General features: G+C 43.2%; 1 protein-coding gene across 1 annotated transcript in view; it reads right to left on the bottom strand.

The window, feature by feature from the left end:
* Positions 1 to 18639, bottom strand: part of MYO19 (myosin XIX) — a 55002-nt gene that overhangs the window by 15533 nt on the left and 20830 nt on the right. Inside the window, exons 8-17 of the mRNA XM_083379695.1 lie at positions 18518 to 18614; positions 17337 to 17413; positions 16394 to 16484; positions 15411 to 15582; positions 14897 to 14970; positions 7246 to 7367; positions 7007 to 7120; positions 6489 to 6665; positions 5324 to 5482; positions 2773 to 2880 (exon numbers count right to left, since the gene is read on the bottom strand). Coding sequence (XP_083235821.1) covers positions 2773 to 2880; positions 5324 to 5482; positions 6489 to 6665; positions 7007 to 7120; positions 7246 to 7367; positions 14897 to 14970; positions 15411 to 15582; positions 16394 to 16484; positions 17337 to 17413; positions 18518 to 18614 — 1191 coding nt within the window. The remainder of the gene's footprint in view (positions 1 to 2772; positions 2881 to 5323; positions 5483 to 6488; positions 6666 to 7006; positions 7121 to 7245; positions 7368 to 14896; positions 14971 to 15410; positions 15583 to 16393; positions 16485 to 17336; positions 17414 to 18517; positions 18615 to 18639) is intronic.

Below are 18639 nucleotides of genomic sequence, written 5' to 3'. Positions count from 1 at the left end.
AAACAGGTCATGGAGAGGATGTGTAGCGTCCCAGACAATTATGCGGACCCTGCTCAAGCAAAGCTTCTGTGCCATGTCCTGGATGGGAGGGAGGGAACTGCCAAGGATCTTTTCAGCTGTCCTCACCACTCTCTGCACCACCTTCCTGTCTGAAGCAGGGATGCTTCCAAACCAGACTATGATGCTGTACGACAGGATGCTCTGAGTGATTGCAAACCTTTTAGAGACCGAGTGCCCAAACTGCAACCCAAAACCCACTTATGTATCGTCGGGTGCCGGGTGGGCGTGACCCATTGGGTGGGCGTGGCTGTAGTGGTAACGGCAGACTGGGTGGGACTAAAAAGTTCAATCAATCAATTCCAAATTTGCGAGATCTTTTTTTTTCCCCGCTAGAAGTTGAAATTGATTGATTGAACCTTTTTTTTTTCCACACGGCGGCAGAGGCCTAAAGCGAAATTTTTTTATAAAACCCAGCCAAAGGCCTGGGATTGGGGCGATGGCACGCGTGCCCACAGAGAGGGCTCTGCGTGCCCCCCTGTGGCACCCGTGCCATAGGTTCGCCACCACAGAATCGTCCCTCTGTAGAAAGTGGTCAGAGAGGGCTTCACAGATAATAGGGTCTGAGAAAGGGCAATAAAGACAACCAGTAGCGTAGAGACTACGCTTCTACAGAGGGAAACTGAAAGACCTGGATAGGTTTGAACTAGATTAAAAATTGACCAGCAGGTGATCGGATGAATAGCTGAAAGGAGCCCACAAGAAGAAGGTCAAGGCAGATTAGGCTAGACCAGAATGGAATGTAAAATGGCAGAGTTGGAAGGGACCTTAGAGGTCTTCTAGCCCAACCCCCTGCTCAGGCAGGAAACCCTCTACCATTTCAGACAAGTGACTCTCCAGTCTCTTTTTGAAAGCTTCTAGCGATGGAGCATCCACAACTTCTGAAGGCAAGCCGTTCCACTGATTCAACTCTTCTGATTTCTCCTTCGTTCCAGGCTGCTTCTCTCGATTCGTGGAGCGCTTAAATTTGGATTCCGATTCTGAGCCTTAACGCTCCCTTCCAACTGTATTACTGGAGAGTTAGGTAGCTATTAACATTACCTCTGACACATGCTAAAACAAGAGATTCACTTTATAAAAGGTTGATCCAGGAAAGAGTTGGTGGTATCAAAAAAATCCCAACAGATTGTTTATAAATATTCCTGGGATAAATGGGGTTATGCCTTAATTTTGAAAGAACGAACAAACATAAGGAAAGGACTCCGTAATGTAGAAGATATCTGACATCGATAGAACAGAATATTTGTAGCTCAGGGTTGAACTCTGGGGGTCCTTGGTTGTCTCTGAGCTTAATCACTTTCTTGCAGACGTTTCGTTACCAAACTAGCTAACATCATCAGTACTAGAATGCTCTCCCCACTTCTGCTATTACCAAGTGACGGCTTAAGAGTCTTCCTTCTTTTATAAATTAGTTGTTGCAACCCTTAATGGCTGTGGTAACAACTGCTAGGTTAGTAAGGTAAAGGTAAAGGTTCCCCCGCACGTGCGTGCTAGTCGTTTCCGACTCTAGGGGCCAGTGCTCATCTCCGTTTCAAAGCCGAAGAGCCAGCGCTTGTCCGAGGACATCTCCGTGTTCATATGGCCGGCACGACTAGACGCCAAAGGCGCACGGAGCGCTGTTACCTTTCCCACCGTAGTGGTCCCTATTTTTCTACTTGCATTTTTACGTGCTTTCGAACTGCTAGGTTGGCAGAAGCTGGGACGAGTAACAGGCGCTCACTCTGTTACGCGGCACTCGGGATTCGACCCGTCAAACTGCCGACCTTCTGATCGACAAGCTCAGCGTCCTAACCCACTGAGCCACCGTGTCCCTATGCTAGGTTAGTAACCTATAGTAAAAAAAGATTACTTGGGTTCAGGCTTTCTCCAATGAGACTTGCCTGGCATCACCTGGATGAGCCTTCAGCACCAGACAGAGCTGACGTATTTCCTTATACGTTTTAATATCAGGATCTTAAATTTCTGGGTGGTTTAAAACCTTCTTATATTACTGTTTCTGCTCGTAAGCTTCTATGGAGTACAATTTTAACTACCGTTTCAGGTTTCAAAAAACCCCATGGTGATTCATAATATCCTGTAAGGCAGCGATGGAGAACCTTTTAGAGACCGAGTGCCCAAACTGCAACCCAAAACCCACTTATTTATTGCAAAGTGCCAGGGCCGCATCAGCATTGTGGTGCCCTCGGGGGGGGGAGGCAGGGAGACGCCTCTGAATGACGCCTCTGGCATACAAAAGCCGGGCGGCGCATAAATGGGCCACCATGCTGCAAGGTGCAAAAATGGCTGCCGCGGGGGTGCAGATACAAGGTGCTGCGCCACACAAGAACGGGGCAGGGCTAGTATCACGCAGGCCCTAGCCCCACCCCTTTTCCAGCGTGTGTGTGCTTGCGGCCCCATGCGTGCATGCACGCATGTAAAATGCTTCCCCCTCCCTTTTCTTCCAGTCCACCAGTCGAAATGGTTGGTGACCTCTGCTCTACCACTTCTACTCGAGCTTGTTATTCGGACGTTTTGCCTCCTTTGTGCTGGGTGGGGCTCCTGTGGCGGTGGTGGCCTGATGGACCTGCTGCTAGCGGCGGCGGCAGCATACATGCCAACAGAGAGGGCTCTGAGTGCCACCTCTGGCACACGTGCCATAGGTTTGCCACCACTGTTGTCAGGTGTCCTGGGGGAGTGGAGGGGAAAACATAAAATAAAAATTAGCGTGCAGGTCACCTCCTCTTTTCTGAACAGGGCCGCCTGGCAGTCTGCATTGGGCTTAATGCACCGGATGTAGTGCGGCGTGGTGCTGTGCAAGATCTCCATCAGCCGCTCAAGGGAACCCTGCAAGAATCACAAGAGAAATAGGCCCTTGAGAGTTTTGAAAAGGAAGAAAAAAACAACAACCCTGATCTGCAATGAAACACTGCAGCTTAAATGCATTACTCAAAAGTTGCAATCCATTAGCCTGGCTCTTTTCTGAGGTAGCCCAAATATACATTCTCTCCTGCTATATCTATTCTATTCTATTCTATTCTATTCTATTCTATTCTATTCTATTCTATTCTATTCTATTCTATTCTATTCTATTCTATTCTATTCTATTCTATTCTACTCTAAAGGTAAAGGTAAAGGTTCCCCCGCACATGCGTGCTAGTCGTTTCCAACTGTAGGGGCCGATGCTCATCTCCGTTTCAAAGCTGAAGAGCCAGCGCTTGTCCGAGGACGTCTCCGTGGTCATGTGGCCAGCGTGACTAGACGCCAAAGGCGCACGGAACGCTGTTACCTTCCCACCGTAGTGGTCCCTATTTTTCTACTTGCATTTTTACGTGCTTTCGAACTGCTAGGTTGGCAGAAGCTAGGACGAGTAACAGGCGCTTACTCTGTTACGCAGCACTCAGGATTTCACCCGCCAAACTGCCAACCTTCTGATCGACAAGCTCAGCGTCCTAACCCACTGAGCCACTGCGTCCCTCTAATTCTACGCTACTCTATTCTAATTCTAATTCTAATTCTAATTAGGATTATTTTCATTTCTGAAAAGCTTACTGTTTTTTGAATACGTGGCCTGGTAAAGGTGAGGAAAAACTAACTCTAAAATCCCAGGGCGTCAGACCACAGTATATATATATATAACAATGATTTTCCCAGGCAAACCACCCACATGTCCACGTAAACAAGTTCGCTTTGTTATGGGAACCGTCTGCTATCTTCTTCACACCTGCCAGAATGTCCTTGAAAGGTTTCCAGACTGCTGACTCTCAGCAAGTTTCCAAGAGAACGGGAGAGGTTTCATTTCTCTACCTAGCCCACTCAAAAGCAACATCTCCCCTCCTCCATTTTAATGGCAAGATGAAAACAGAGAGGGGCACATAGCTGCCAAATTTTCACTCTTGACACTTACTGGAATAACTTGCAATAGATATTTTTTGCTGGCTTTGTCTTTGCTTATGGGAAGCCGGCAGGCAAGGCGGCAAATGGTGATCACATGACTGTGGGGTGGTGCAGTCATCGTAAGCGGGAACTGGTTGTCAACTGCACAAATTGTGACCATGGGACTGCAGGGTCTTGCGATGGCCAGAACATCAAGGACCAGTCAAAAGTACAGGCAGTCCCCGACTTACAACAGTTCTTTTAGCGACCATTCAAAGTTACAATGGCCTTTTAAAAAGTGACCTATGACCTTTTTTCACACTTGCAGTACCCCATGGTCACAGCATCAAAATCCAGATGCTTACCAAGTGAAAAAAAATCTAGACAGCACACTAAAAAGCAGAGACATCACCCTGCCAACAAAAGTGCGTATAGTCAAGGCTATGGTCTTCCTAGTTGCAATGTATGGCAGTGAAAGTTGGACCATAAGAAAGGCTGAGCGCCAAAGAATTGAGGCCTTTGAACTCTTGTGCTGGAGAAGACTCCTGCGAGTCCCTTGGACCGCAAGGCGATCAAACCGGTCCGTCCTAGAGGAGCTCAATCCTGACTGCTCTTTAGAAGGCCAGATCCTAAAGTGGAAACTCAAATACTTTGGCCACCTAATGAGAAGGAAGGATTCACTGGAGAAGAGCCTAATGCTGGGAAAGGTTGAGGGCAAGAGAAGAAGGGGATGACAGAGAATGAGGTGGCTGGATGGAGTCACTGAAGCAATCGGCGTGAGCTTAAATGGACTCCAGAAGATGGTAGAGGACAGGAAGGCCTGGAGGAACATTGTCCATGGGGTCGCGATGGGTCGGACACGACGTCACAGCTAACAACAACAACAACAACCAAGTGACTCATATTTATGACGGGTTGTCGTGTCCCAGGGTTATGGGACCACCTTTTGTGATCTTCTGACAAGCAAAGTCAATGAGGAAGCCAGATTCCCTTAACAGCCATGTCATTAACTTAAAAACAGCAGTGATTCGCTTAACAGCTCTGGCAAGAAAGGTCATAAAAACGGGGCAAAACTCACTTTACCACCGCCTCATTTAGCAACAGAAATTTTGGGCTCAATTGGGGTCGTAACTCAAGGACCACCTGTATTACTTAATCAGTTGTCACTATTTCAAAGGGCCAAATGAATTAATGGTTGGTAAGTCAGGTGTACCTACACTTTAATGATTTCTCCTTTACTCGCACAACATTACAGAAGACCATCCTGCCTGTCTTACCTGTGTCTCCTCTCCTTACTTCTCCTCTGGTTTAACAAACACAGGTTTGGGGCTCACTGTTGTAGGAGAAAAGCCTGTGGGGAAAGGAGGGGGGAAAGGAGGCACAACCTAAATTGAAATCTGCAAATGGGACAAACCTTAAATTTTGAGACGACTGTGACAAGTGCAGGTTTTGCTTGAGTCTTTATATCATTTTCGTCAGATTTGGTGTTCGTCTCTTCTACAGGAAATAACTTCTGAAGCAAGGCATCCTCGGATTGTTGCAGCAACAGGACTAATTCTGGGGGAACAGGATCCTGAATTTTTTTAAGGAAAAACCAGAAGCAGACAGATTCTCAGTCTTTTGTCATAATGAACCATAAACATACTGAACAAGACTAAATCCATCTAAGGCACGGGTGTCAAACTCGCCACATCACGTGTCGTGACGTATCGTGACTTTTTTTGCATTGCCGGAGCTGGGGTGGGCTTTGCCTCCATATGATGCAACCGGCCCATGGGCTTGCAGTTTGACACCCCTGATTTAAGGGTGACAGCAGAAAGGGCTTCTGATAAAAATTCCAGACCTTGCCCCATCCCGAATGTATCTTGGGGGGCTTGTGTTTCAAACAGCAGGTGCCACTACAGAGCAGGCCACTTCCTAGCTCCTATCAGACGTCATTGCTTAATGGATGGAGTATGTAGGCCAGGCAAAAACTATGAAATACCGAAAGGTTTATATCTGTCTTAACACTTTTGTGGGGTGTGTAAGCAAAAGCTATTGCCACAAAAGCTTCAGAAAGGGGACCCAAACCCACAGCCAGAGATAAAATATTTATGTGTGCAGTTCTAAAATTTTATGTCATATTATTGTTGGGCAAACTGCAGGAGAATTTTTTTGCAGTCCTTTACAGAGAACAGTGTGAAAAACACACACACACACACACACACACATATGTTTATACACATACACACACACACATACGTATATACACATACACACTACACACACACACACACATACACACATATATATATACATATACACACACACACATATATACATACACACACACACATATATGAATGTTATATTCTACATTCTTTTGGCTCTAGGATCAATAGATGATGGCTTAAATTTACATTGTTCCCTGTTACCAAAGATTCAAGGGCTTCTCTTTGGCAGCACCCTTCCCATTTTTACAACTCTCTTTTGAAAGGAATTTGGAATTTGATTTTAGCCTCATTTTCAGATGAGACTTACAAAAAAAAAGGGACCCTCTCTCATTTAAATTAAAAAACCCAAGTGATAACCAGACATACCTTATTTTTTTCCACCATACTCTCAATTCGATAGCAGACACTGCCGGCATAATGGGATACAATGAAGTTTGGATCTTTCCTAAATTTGTCTCGGCTTATACAGGCGTTCTTGGACAGAGCAAGCTCAATCCGACTTTGAAACTGGGCTGCGTTGGAAGTCCAGTTAAGGCGACAGGCCTAGCAAAGAAAAAAGAGAGACACAGTGGGGAAAGGTTGGCTGTGAGGAGGAGGAGGAGGAGGAGGAGGAGGAGGAGGAGCAGTAGCAGCAGCAGCAGCAGCAACAAAGCCAATCAAATTTAGGCGCAGATGAGTAATTTGGTGCAGTCCAAAAAGAGGAGAATCCAATGATGGCGTCTTTAAATCAGTCACTCCTTTATGCCTTTTAGAGATTCTTTTTTTCCCCTTATGACTTGTATTACATTGATATTGTCTTATGGTGCCAGTTTAGCCTCTTCTGCTTTGGAGAGCTCCAATTATGATTAAATGGACTTTATTTGAAAAGGAAGCTTTGGACCCACCTCATTGAGCAAGGAGAAGATGCTAACAGGATTGCCCTCAATGGCGTCCAGACAGGTTTGATTATCTTGGTAGTTTACAAAGGACCACTCAAGACCTTCTTCAGCATATTCTTCCTTGAGGAACAAAAATAACCGAGGAGGAAGTAAGATGGTTTCAATTTGCCCAAAGACCCCAGAATACAAAAACTCGTTTTCTTGCAGGAGAGCACCCAGGGAAAATTCACTTGCAAAACGGTTACCTGTTGAGCTTTTAGAAAATGGCTGACAAAATGCTGCTGCAGCTTCTCATTAGCATAATTGATGCAAAGCTGTTCTAAGTGGTTTTCCACAAAGGATTCAAAACCGTAAACATCTAGTAAACCTGGAGGAGAGGAAAGGAAAGGTTGCACCATCATCCTGGGAACATTATCAAGGCAGCCTTTCTGCTTGCTCTTCTTCCTAGTTGGTCTTTGGGTTTCAGGTAATCGTCGATTTATGACGGCAAGAGGGACTGGGATTGCTGTCACTAAGTCCACTACAGTCATAAGTTAAGTTACTACATAATTTGATCCAATCTGACAACCGTTTTTTATGATGGTTGTAAAGTGGATCGCCATGGTTATTAAGCGAGTTTTTGTGGTTGTTAAGTGAATCCAGCTTCTCTAATGGATTTTTTTTTTTTTGGCTGGAAAAGGTTGCAAATCGCAGTCATGGGGCCGCAGGACGTTGCAACCAGTTGTAAATTTGAGCTGGCTGCAAAGCACCTGAAATCACAGGAGTGCAGGGGTGGTGCAACTACATGTTGTAAAAGTGCACTTTTTCCAAGGCTGTTGTAACTTCAGACTATTGTCAAACATTAAGTTGCAAGCCAGGGACAACTGTACAGTTTACAGTTTTGTGAGGTTCAACCAAAAACTCTTTGGGTATCCTTGGGAAGATAATGTTTAAAAATAACAAATCTAGATTGATTAATTGATTGATTAAGAGCCTTATATAGCTGCTTATGTTACAAGAAAAATACTGGGCAGCATACAAAACAGTAAAAGAAATCAACCCCCCAAAGCATAAAATAAGAATCCATAAAAACTGTATTTAAAAAAAGCTATGACATCTATTTAATATTTATTTGTTATGTATATGTAGAGATGTGGGTCTATACATATGTTATATATAGTATGTTTAGGTGTGTGTTGTGTATGTGTTTCACTTTGAGAGCAGGCAACTAAATATCATTTTTGATGTGAGCCATTGTGCCCATAGTAAAAAATGACAATAAAGGTTATCATCTTATCTTATTTTGTTGTTGTTGGTTGCGAAGTCGTATCCGACCCATCGCGACCCCATGGACAAAGTTCCTCCAGGCCTTCCTGTCCTCTACCATCTTCTGGAGTCCATTTAGGCTCACACCTACTGCTTCAGTGACGCCATCCAGCCACCTCATTCTCTGTCGTCCCCTTCTTCTCTTGCCCTCAACCTTTCCCAGCATTAAGCTCTTCTCCAGTGAGTCCTTCCTTCTCATTAGGTGGCCAAAGTATTTAAGTTTCCACTTCAGGATCTGGCCTTCTAAAGAGCAGTCAGGGTTGATCTCCTCTAAGACTGACCGGTTTGATCGCTTTGCAGTCCAAGGGACTCGCAGGAGTCTTCTCCAATACCATAGTTCAAAGGTCTCAATTCTTTGGCGTTCAGCCTTTCTTATTGTCCAACTTTCACTGCCATACATTGCAACTGGGAAGACCATAGCCTTGACTATACGCACTTTTGTTGGCAGGGTGATGTCTCTGCTTTTTTAGTGTGCTGTCTAGATTTGTCATGGCTGTTAAGGAATTTTATTTGTGCAGAGGTCTCCTTGTGCTAACAAAGAGTTGCACAGACAAGAAATGGTACTGAGAGTAGTAAAGTCACACAAGAATACACTGAGTTATAAAAACAAAAAGTAGTTTATTTTTGAGGTGGTGTAAGAACAAAAATGCACAGTCAAAAAATAAACAGTCCAAGTCACAAAGTCTTCTTACCGGTCCAGAGGTCAATACACAGTTTAGGTTACAACAGTAGTAAACCAACAGCAGAGCAAAAACAGTAACAGTAGAGATCAGTGAATTCAGAGAGAGAGAAAAACTACGCTCCTAGCTTCCTCTTATGGCCATGAGAACACTTACACACCCATTGGCCAATTAACATCTTAAAGACATAGCATTATGGTTAATATATTTTCAACCCAACATTGTAGGCTAACACCATATGCCTAACATTCTCCCCTTTGGGTAGAATAATATATAACTCTTACAATCTTATGCACATTCTTTCACAATTAGCATTGTGTTTCACAGCACTTTGTACCTTCGTAAAATGGTCTGCAATATTTACATCAGATGGGCAATACTCTAGCTGTATTAATTTATCTTTGACACATTGTCTGACATTTAAATAACGAAGATCAGTATGTTTAGATCTTGTTCTTACTGCAGCATTATTAGCCATCTTTATCGCAGCTTGATTGTCCTCATACACAATAAATGGATCATTTACATCTAAACCCATATCTAACAATAATTGTTTGTACACTAGCAGTTCTGTACATAACACTGATAGACATGAAAATTCAGCCTCCATTGTAGATAAGCTTATGTGTTTTTGTCTAATAGACTTCCATCCAATCAAAGAATCACCCAACATTATAGCCAACCCTGAGGTAGATTTACGACTGCTTGTATCAGAGGCAAAACTCGCATCTGCATATGCTGTGAGGATTAACTCACGATTTGGCTCTAAATATAACGAGTAGTGAATAGTCTGCTTCAAATACCTTAATACTCGTTTAGCTGATTGCCAATGTCTAACAGTAGGATTATTGTTGTACCTAGCTAATTGATTTACACAGTAAGAAATATCAGGTCTAGTCCAATTACTAAGATACATAAGACTTCCTATCAAAGATTGGTACATAGTCTTATCAAATACAGGACTCTCAACATTAGTGTCCTTAAAATCCATAGCCATCGGAGTTTTTGCTGGTTTACACATTTCCATATTGTATCTCTTTAATAACTGAGATATTTTACTGGCTTGCGAAATCTTAAAACCCCTATTTGTTTTCACAATATCTAACCCCAAATAGTGGCTTATTTCCCCAAGATTTCTAATTGTGAATTTAGTTTCCAATCTTGAAATGATAGTTTGTGCTTCTAACTCAGTTTTTGTTATTATTGCTATATCATCTGTGAATAATAAAAGAAAAGATAATGCTCCGTTGTGTTCTCTTCTAAACAAACAAGGATCAGCATTACTGGCTACAAAACCTAATGCACTTAACTCATTAACTATACATTTGTTCCACTCATAGCCTGATTGTTTCAATCCATAGAGGCTTTTCTTTAATTTCCAACAATCATGGTCTCTATCACTGGTCAATCCTGGTGGTATTCTTAAATAAATAGTATGTTGCAATGGAGCATGTAAATATGCAGTTTCAACATCTACATGATTAACCATATATTGGTTTTTAGCCGCCCATACTAAAGCTGCTCTTAAAGTAGTTGACCTTAGACTGGGTGCAAATACTTCGTCATAATCCTCAGTAGTTTGGGCAAAACCTTGTGCAACCAAACGTGCCTTATGGGTTATAGTTCCATCTACACCCCTCTTTATCTTATATATCCATTTACAACCTATAGCTTGCTCACCAGGTGGCAGTTTTGCTTTCACATAAACCTTAAGATCCCGCAAAGACTTCAACTCCCTGTTCATTGCAGCTTTCCATGATGCCTGTTCCTTTTCAGGATACATCCTGATCTCATCATAGTTAGATGGCTCTACACTAACTTGACATATTATACTAGCTTCATAGCGATCAGGTGGATGTCTAATGCGCGTTGAACGCCAAGGAATTACAGGGCTTTGAATTCCTGACTCCTCTCCTTCCTCTGATTCATCTTTAATCTCCCCTATCTCTTCTTCATCTTTTAAAGGAGATGTATTATCATTACTACTTACATTATCAGAGGAGTCCTCAAACACTAGAGGATCAGTATTAACAGTTTCTTGCTCTAGTCTATCCCAACCAACGTGCTCAAGGAATTTTGCACTCGCACTATTATATACATTAGTTGTGCCTCGTTCCCAGAAACGATAGGATCTATGGTTAGCTTCATAACCTACGAAGTATAATTGCCTAGCCCTATGTTGGCCTTTACTCCTGAGTTGTGCAGGAATGTGGACCCAAGCTGGGGTGCCAAACGTGTGCAGGTAATCAAGGTTTGGTCTTCTACCATGCCATATTGTATATGGTATTTTACCAGTAGAAGTATTAACAACTATATTCAGAACATGGTTTGCACATTTTGCTGCCTCCCCCCACAGTCTATCTGTTAAGCCAGAATCTCTTAACATAGTTCTCATCATGGCTTGTAACGTTTGCCCACGTCTCTCAACAAAAGCATTATGTTGAGGCCTATATGGGGCTGAACGTTTATGCTCAATGCCAGCTGATTCTAGCATATCAACAAAACGCTTATTTGTAAATTCAGTACCATTATCAGTGATTATGCACTGAACCTTTCTCTTTGTTTTTCTCTCCACAAACTTCAGCCAGTTTGCAAATTGTTGGAAAGTGTCTGCCTTTGACTTAAGCAGATAACAAAAACCATAACGAGAGTAGTGGTCCAATATACTTAAAATATAACATGATCCTCCTAAACTTGGCTTCATGGGTCCAATTAAGTCAGCAAACACAACTTCCAAAGGAACAGTTGTTTTGAAGCCGTTTATCCTGTTTGCCGGAGTTTCCTTGCTCTTTTCCTGATTACAGGCATTGCAATTCAAATACTTACTACATGGCTTCAGTTTAATTCCCTCTACTAACTCAACTGTTTTACGTAGTGAGTTAAAGTTTACATGCCCTAACCGCCTATGCAATAAATGTATACATTCATCATGTGGCTTCTTGTTCTCACATATTGAGTTAGCTTTAACTGTACTAACCTGGTTACTTGTGAGAACGAATAAACCATTTTTCAAATTAGCAGTTACACAGGTTCCATTCCTCTCAATAGTGCATTGCTCCCCTCTGAATGTTACCACAAACCCAACCTTAACCAATTCCCTTACAGATAACAGGTTGAATCTTAGTTTAGGTATATATAACATAGGTAACTGTTCATCAATGCATGGACAATAGGAATTACCTTCACCAGAGGCCTTCATCCTCCAACCGTTGGCTAGTGAAACATATTGGTTGCTGTTTTTCATATTAACAAACCTATCCTTCACTTTAGTAATGCATTGTGAAGCCCCACTATCAACAACCCACAATTCATTGTTTCTGGATGTTGATTCATCAGAAATAGCCAAACCAATGCCCTTCTTAGCCTTTCCACTGCTATTTACATTCTGTTTTCTACCCTTCCTACAGAATTTGGCTATATGCCCTCTAGCCCCACAAGAATAACATTTCTTGACATTGTAAGCAGTGGTAAATGGCTGCTCCTCTCGTGGCTGTGTCTCTCTCAGCTGGTCTCTGTCACGCCTCCTTCTGGACTCTTCCAGCAGTCTCCCAGTAATGTTAGTCAATGTCAGTTCCTCTCTGGTCAGGACTTCCAAAGAAGAAACATACTCATCATAACTCTTATCCAAAGATGACAGAATAATGTAGACCTGATGCAACTCTGAAAAAATCAGCTCCTTTTCATGAAGCTCTTGAAAAGTTGCCTTCATGTAATTTAAATGGGTCAGCATATCTCCATTCTTCTGCAGACGAGCCCTAAACAGCTTACGTGTAAGGTGTATATGTGCACCCACACTGTCACGAACATAAAGCCTTCGCAAAACATCCCAACACCTAGCAGCAGACTCCTCACCACGAATATGGACAAGCTGCTGGTCATTCAGTGTTAGTCCAATAATGCAAAGAGCTTTCTCATTTCTACGTTTAAAGTTGTCTAACTTCTTTACATCCTCTTCATCATCTGGATCCCAAGCAGTAGTATCTGGTGGGTTATTAACAACAGACCATAGTCCTTCCTTGCGCAAAAGCAAGCAGCATTTCGTGGACCAGGAAACATAGTTTGTCCCATCCAACCGGGTTATCCAGGAGATGCCTGACAACAGTTCCTGTGCCATTTTACACCAAAAATAACTAACACAAACTCAGCTAGGAATACTGTGTGTACTAACTCTCAGTACAGGCCTGGGCCCATAACCAGTGTTAAGGAATTTTATTTGTGCAGAGGTCTCCTTGTGCTAACAAAGAGTTGCACAGACAAGAAATGGTACTGAGAGTAGTAAAGTCACACAAGAATACACTGAGTTATAAAAACAAAAAGTAGTTTATTTTTGAGGTGGTGTAAGAACAAAAATGCACAGTCAAAAAATAAACAGTCCAAGTCACAAAGTCTTCTTACCGGTCCAGAGGTCAATACACAGTTTAGGTTACAACAGTAGTAAACCAACAGCAGAGCAAAAACAGTAACAGTAGAGATCAGTGAATTCAGAGAGAGAGAAAAACTACGCTCCTAGCTTCCTCTTATGGCCATGAGAACACTTACACACCCATTGGCCAATTAACATCTTAAAGACATAGCATTATGGTTAATATATTTTCAACCCAACATTGTAGGCTAACACCATATGCCTAACATTGGCTTTCCTCCCCAGGAGCAAGCGTCTTTTAATTTCTTGGCTGCAGTCCCCATCTGTGGTGATCTTGGAGCCCAGGAAAATAAAATCTGTCACTACCTCCATTTCTTCCCCATCTATTTGCCAGGAATTGAGAGGGCCGGATGCCAATGGTCTTGGTATCTTATCTTATCTTATCTTTATCTATCTTAATCTTAATCTTATTCCATATTTCATGAATAATCTGGCTGGGCTCCAGCCTACCCCAATGCTTATGAGAATACCTAGGAGGACTTCAAAAAAGCAAAGAAGAGGGGTAGGGCAGCTGGTTCTCTTGTGGAAGGGTGTTCCACAGGGCAGGGGCAGCTACAGAGAAGGAACACTTCTTAGGTCTCTTTAGATTACATTTAAAGGAAGGGATCTGCAGCACATCCACCCTATCTGAAACGATGAGGGGTAACTATCCTCAGAAAAGGATGGTCCTGCTAAGTAGGCTCATTCCAAACCATTTAAGGCTTTAAAGATAATAACCAGCATCCTGAATTGCACCCAGAAAGAAACTGGAAGATTCCCTGACTGCAGAAGATTTATTGTACAGAACATCTGGCCCTCTCAATTCCTAGCAAATAGAAGGGGAAGAAATGGAGGTAGTGACAGATTTTATTTTCCTAGGCTCCAAGATCACCGCAGATGGGGACTGCAGCCAAGAAATTAAGATGCTTGCTCCCGGGGAGGAAAGCCATGGCAAATCTAGACAGCACACTAAAAAGCAGAGACATCACCCTGCCAACAAAAGTGTGTATAGTCAAGGCTACGGTCTTCCCAGTTGCAATGTATGGCAGTGAAAGTTGGACCATAAGAAAGGCCGAGCACCAAAGAATTGAGGCCTTTGAACTATGGTGCTGGAGAAGACTCCTGCGAGTCCCTTGGACTGCAAGGCGATCAAACCGGTCAGTCCTAGAGGAGATCAACCCTGACTGCTCTTTAGAAAGGCAGATCTTGAAGCTAAAACTCAAATACTTTGGCCACCTAATGAGAAGGAAGGACTCACTAGAGAAGAGCCTAATGCTGGGAAAGGTTGAGGGCAAGAGAAGAAGGGGACGACAGAGAACGAGGTGGCTGGATGGCTTCACTGAAGCAGTAGGCGTGAGCTTAAATGGACTCCAGAAGATGGTAGAGGACAGGAAGGCCCGGAGGAACGTTGTCCATGGGGTCCCGATGGGTCGGTCACGACTTCGCAACTAACAACCACAAAAACTAGTTCTGTCAGGAAAATGTACCCAAGATGCCCCCAAATAATACCTATGAAGTTGTTCCACACGGAATTAGAGGCACAGATGCTTCCATTGATCACGGACACCAACCAGTCAAAGATCCTGCAAGGAAGGTGGAAAATTGTGCCATTCAGGTCATCAGAGAAGCAAGGTTACATAGCGAAAAAGCAGCCCGAAACACAGACCGATAATGAATCGTAGGTGTGTGTTGTGAGCAGGACTGAAGACCCAATGCAAAGCTAATCGATCGCGAAGGTTATGCTTTCTCTTCCAAGTTAGCTTACCTTCCAGAGGGGCTTCAACGACAGAATGAGATATTAAGGAATAGGATAGCGAGAGATGTAGCAAAAGTCACGAGGATACATGGCATCTTAAAATGTGACACAAGGAAAGAAAACATAAAAGCTTTGGAGGACACTTGATGAACTTTTGACCCTTTTATGAATGATCTAAGGCAGGGTTTTTCAACCTCGGCAAGTTGAAAATGTACGGACTTCACTTCCCAGAATTCCCCAGGCAGCCACGCTGGTCTAAGGACTTACCTGGCATAAATCACCTTGGCCAGACAGTCCCTCCTTGTTTCACACTCTGCCTTGAGGCAAGGCTTCCTGAACACCTGCCGTTGTCTCCCAGCAGTTATCGTCCGGATCCTGAGTACGTCCAACAAATTCTCCCCAGGCATTCTCAAAAGCCGGGAAGCAGACTCTGCAAAGCCTTGTTTTAAAAGAATCATTTAAAAAAAAAACCAAAAAAAAAAAACAAAAAGTCAGCCAATTTTCTTAAAACAGTCTGGATAAATTTCTGTTCTACAGTATGACGCTTAGGCAGTTCAGAAATATGAAATGTGAAAATGTCATCCTAAAATTTTCTAAGTCAGCAACTATGCACACGCATACACAATTTTTATATTATATAAATATATATATTATATTATATACACACACACAGACACACACACACATATACATACACACACAGACACATATATAGGGAACGCAGTGGCTCAGTGGGTTAGGACGCTGAGCTTGTCGATCAGAAGGTCGGCAGTTTGGCGGGTCGAATCCCGAGTGCCGCGTAGCAGAGTGAGCGCCTGTTACTCGTCCCAGATTCTGCCAACCTAGCAGTTCGAAAGCACGTAAAAATGCAAGTAGAAAAATAGGGACCACTCCGGTGGGAAGGTAACATCCTTCCGTGCACCTTTGGCGTCTAGTCATGCTGGCCACATGACCACGGAGTCGTCCTCAGACAAGCGCTGGCTCTTCGGCTTTGAAATGGAGATGAGCATCGGCCCCTAGAGTTGGAAACGACTAGCACGCATGTGCAGGGGAACCTTTACCTTTACCTATATAAACATACAAAGATCTGTTGGATAACCGATTGGGCTCCTACATTATATTATGATGTACTTTGCTGAATAAGCTCCAGCTAGCTGGTTTTACACCACCTTCGGTGTTAAACCAGGATTCAGCAAAGCTGAAATTAGGTTCTTTTTGAGATTAGAGGACCTTGCTCTCGGGCAGCTCACCTTTGGCCAGGTCTTCTAACTCACAAAGCTGTGCCTCATCTTCTGACTCGCAGAACTGAATATTGCCCAAATGGAGAAGACCAGCTAGTATCTGTTAAAACAAAAAGAGATCGCAAATTGGTTAGTTTCTCTGTATTCTGTACAGGTGATTGTTTTTGGGCTGAACAAGGAATCTATACTCACAAACTGAGTTTGCTGCGAACTGTCCAGCAGGAGATTTGAAAAGACACCCACCCTAGCATAAAAGACCCCAATGGCAGGAAGCCAATGTCAAGAATGATTCGCCTTTTCACTAGAATAGATTTTCTCTTTTGCTCATATCTTGACAATGGAATGCAAAGGTGAGAGGGGTGATGTCTAGGCCAGTGGTCCCAAACCCCCGGTCCATGGACCAGTACCAGTCCGCAGCATGCCAGCAACTGGTCTGCACAAACAAGCAAAGCCCAATCCGTGGGATGCAGGCAGCACACTAAACCACGTCCCCTCTGGTCCGTGGCAAAACCTCTCTCCACGGAATCGGTCACTGGTGCCCAAAAGGTTGGGGACCTCTGGTCTAGGCAACCGAGAGTCAACGCCAGCTCTCGGAGAAGTGGACTGTTTCCATAACCAGAAGAAATATTACTATTGGACAAAGTGAACACCCGGTGGGTGTGGGTGAGGGAGTCTATCATTTGACTAAGCAAGCCTTTGAGGGGTGAAAACCAGAGCTGGCGTCGTTTTCTTCTGTGCCAATGTAATTTTTCAGTAAAGTATTATGACCTTGGTAAAATCATGCCCCAAGAGTTACTTTTTCTGGAAATGCCAACCGGACAGTTGACAGCCAGGCTGTTGAAATTCAGGTCGTGCTGAATCAACCTCAGAGATCAATACATGCTGATTAGGTGGCCTTACCCATCCTATCGATCGATCAATCCAACTGCTACTGAGCCAAGGTTTAACTGACCTTAAAAACATTATTCTGGGTGAAACTGTCAATGCCCAGGTGGGTCATGGCCTCCCGAGTGACATCAAAACAGTCTTCTACAAGGCAAAGAGACATTCGTTAGACGGAGGTTCACACTTTCCCTCCCGAAAATCAGGTGGCTTTAATGCAGTCCCAGATCATGGTTTGTAAGGCCTAACAATGATTTGCTGCTACAGCTGAACCAACAGCCTGAGATAACATGCAATGGTACTGAATCAGAACCAACCTAGTAAGGCCAAACGGCTCAAGTGCAAGAACAGCATTTAAAAATTGAAATTGCAGGCAGGGACTGTACTTGATCTTGCCTGCTTAAAAAAAAGGGCAGAATCATGAAAAACGGATGAGACAAAAGCACATTTGTTTTCTCTTTCGTGAAAAAAGAAAATATTGTCCTTTTTCCTGCACTTAAAAGATTTTTCCCTACCTTTTGACATTAAACATTGACATTCAAGCAGTACTGAAAGAAATGGGGGCGTGGGGGTTTTCCCATTGGATTTTTATCCTTGTAAGCTGCCCGGAGTCACTAAGAGTGAGTTGGGCAGCCATATAAATTATCTTAATAAATAAATAAATTTTCTAAAAGCAAACCAAAATCCCAAGCACTTGCTGGGGGAATTAAGCTCCAGTGAAATAATCCTACCGAAGTGCCTCAGAAATGATGTAAAAATCATTTCAAGTGGATATGTTTGAGAGTTTTAAAAAAAAAGGCCACAGGAGTTCTTCATCGTCTTTGTTTGAATGCTAATCTCAGAATTTGTTCCAGCATTTTTCATCTACTCCTCTTTTCTGTAATAGCAATTCAACTTGAAATTATATTAATTACATTACATTTTATTTATTTAGGCTTGTAGTCAATTTCCTCCTTTTTTTAAAGACGCCTAAGGGTCTTTAATGAGAAGGAAGGACTCACTGGAGAAGAGCCTAATGCTGGGAAAGATTGAGGGCAAGAGAAGAAGGGGACGACAGAGAATGAGGTGGCTGGATGGAGTCACTGAAGCAGGAGGCGTGAGCTTAAATGGACTCCAGAAGATGGTAGAGGACAGGAAGGCCTGGAGGAATGTTGTCCATAGGGTCGCGATGGGTCGGACACGACTTCGCAGCTAACAACAACAACAACAACAACAAAGGGTCTTTACAAGATCTGGGCTTTCAAATGCCACCTTCTAGAGTCTTTTCAGAATTTGGAAGCCAACAGAACTGTGCACTCTCCAGGAGATCCCATTCTTGGCGCTCATCCAGCGTGGCTCCTTTTGCAATCTGTAAAGTAAGCGAAAACAGCTTG

Source organism: Vipera ursinii, assembly GCF_947247035.1.
Source record: "Vipera ursinii genome assembly, chromosome: 1".
Classification (NCBI taxonomy): Eukaryota; Metazoa; Chordata; class Lepidosauria; order Squamata; family Viperidae; genus Vipera; species Vipera ursinii.
Note: the sequence above shows the minus strand (reverse complement) of the source record. Positions and strands in the feature narration are given on the sequence as shown.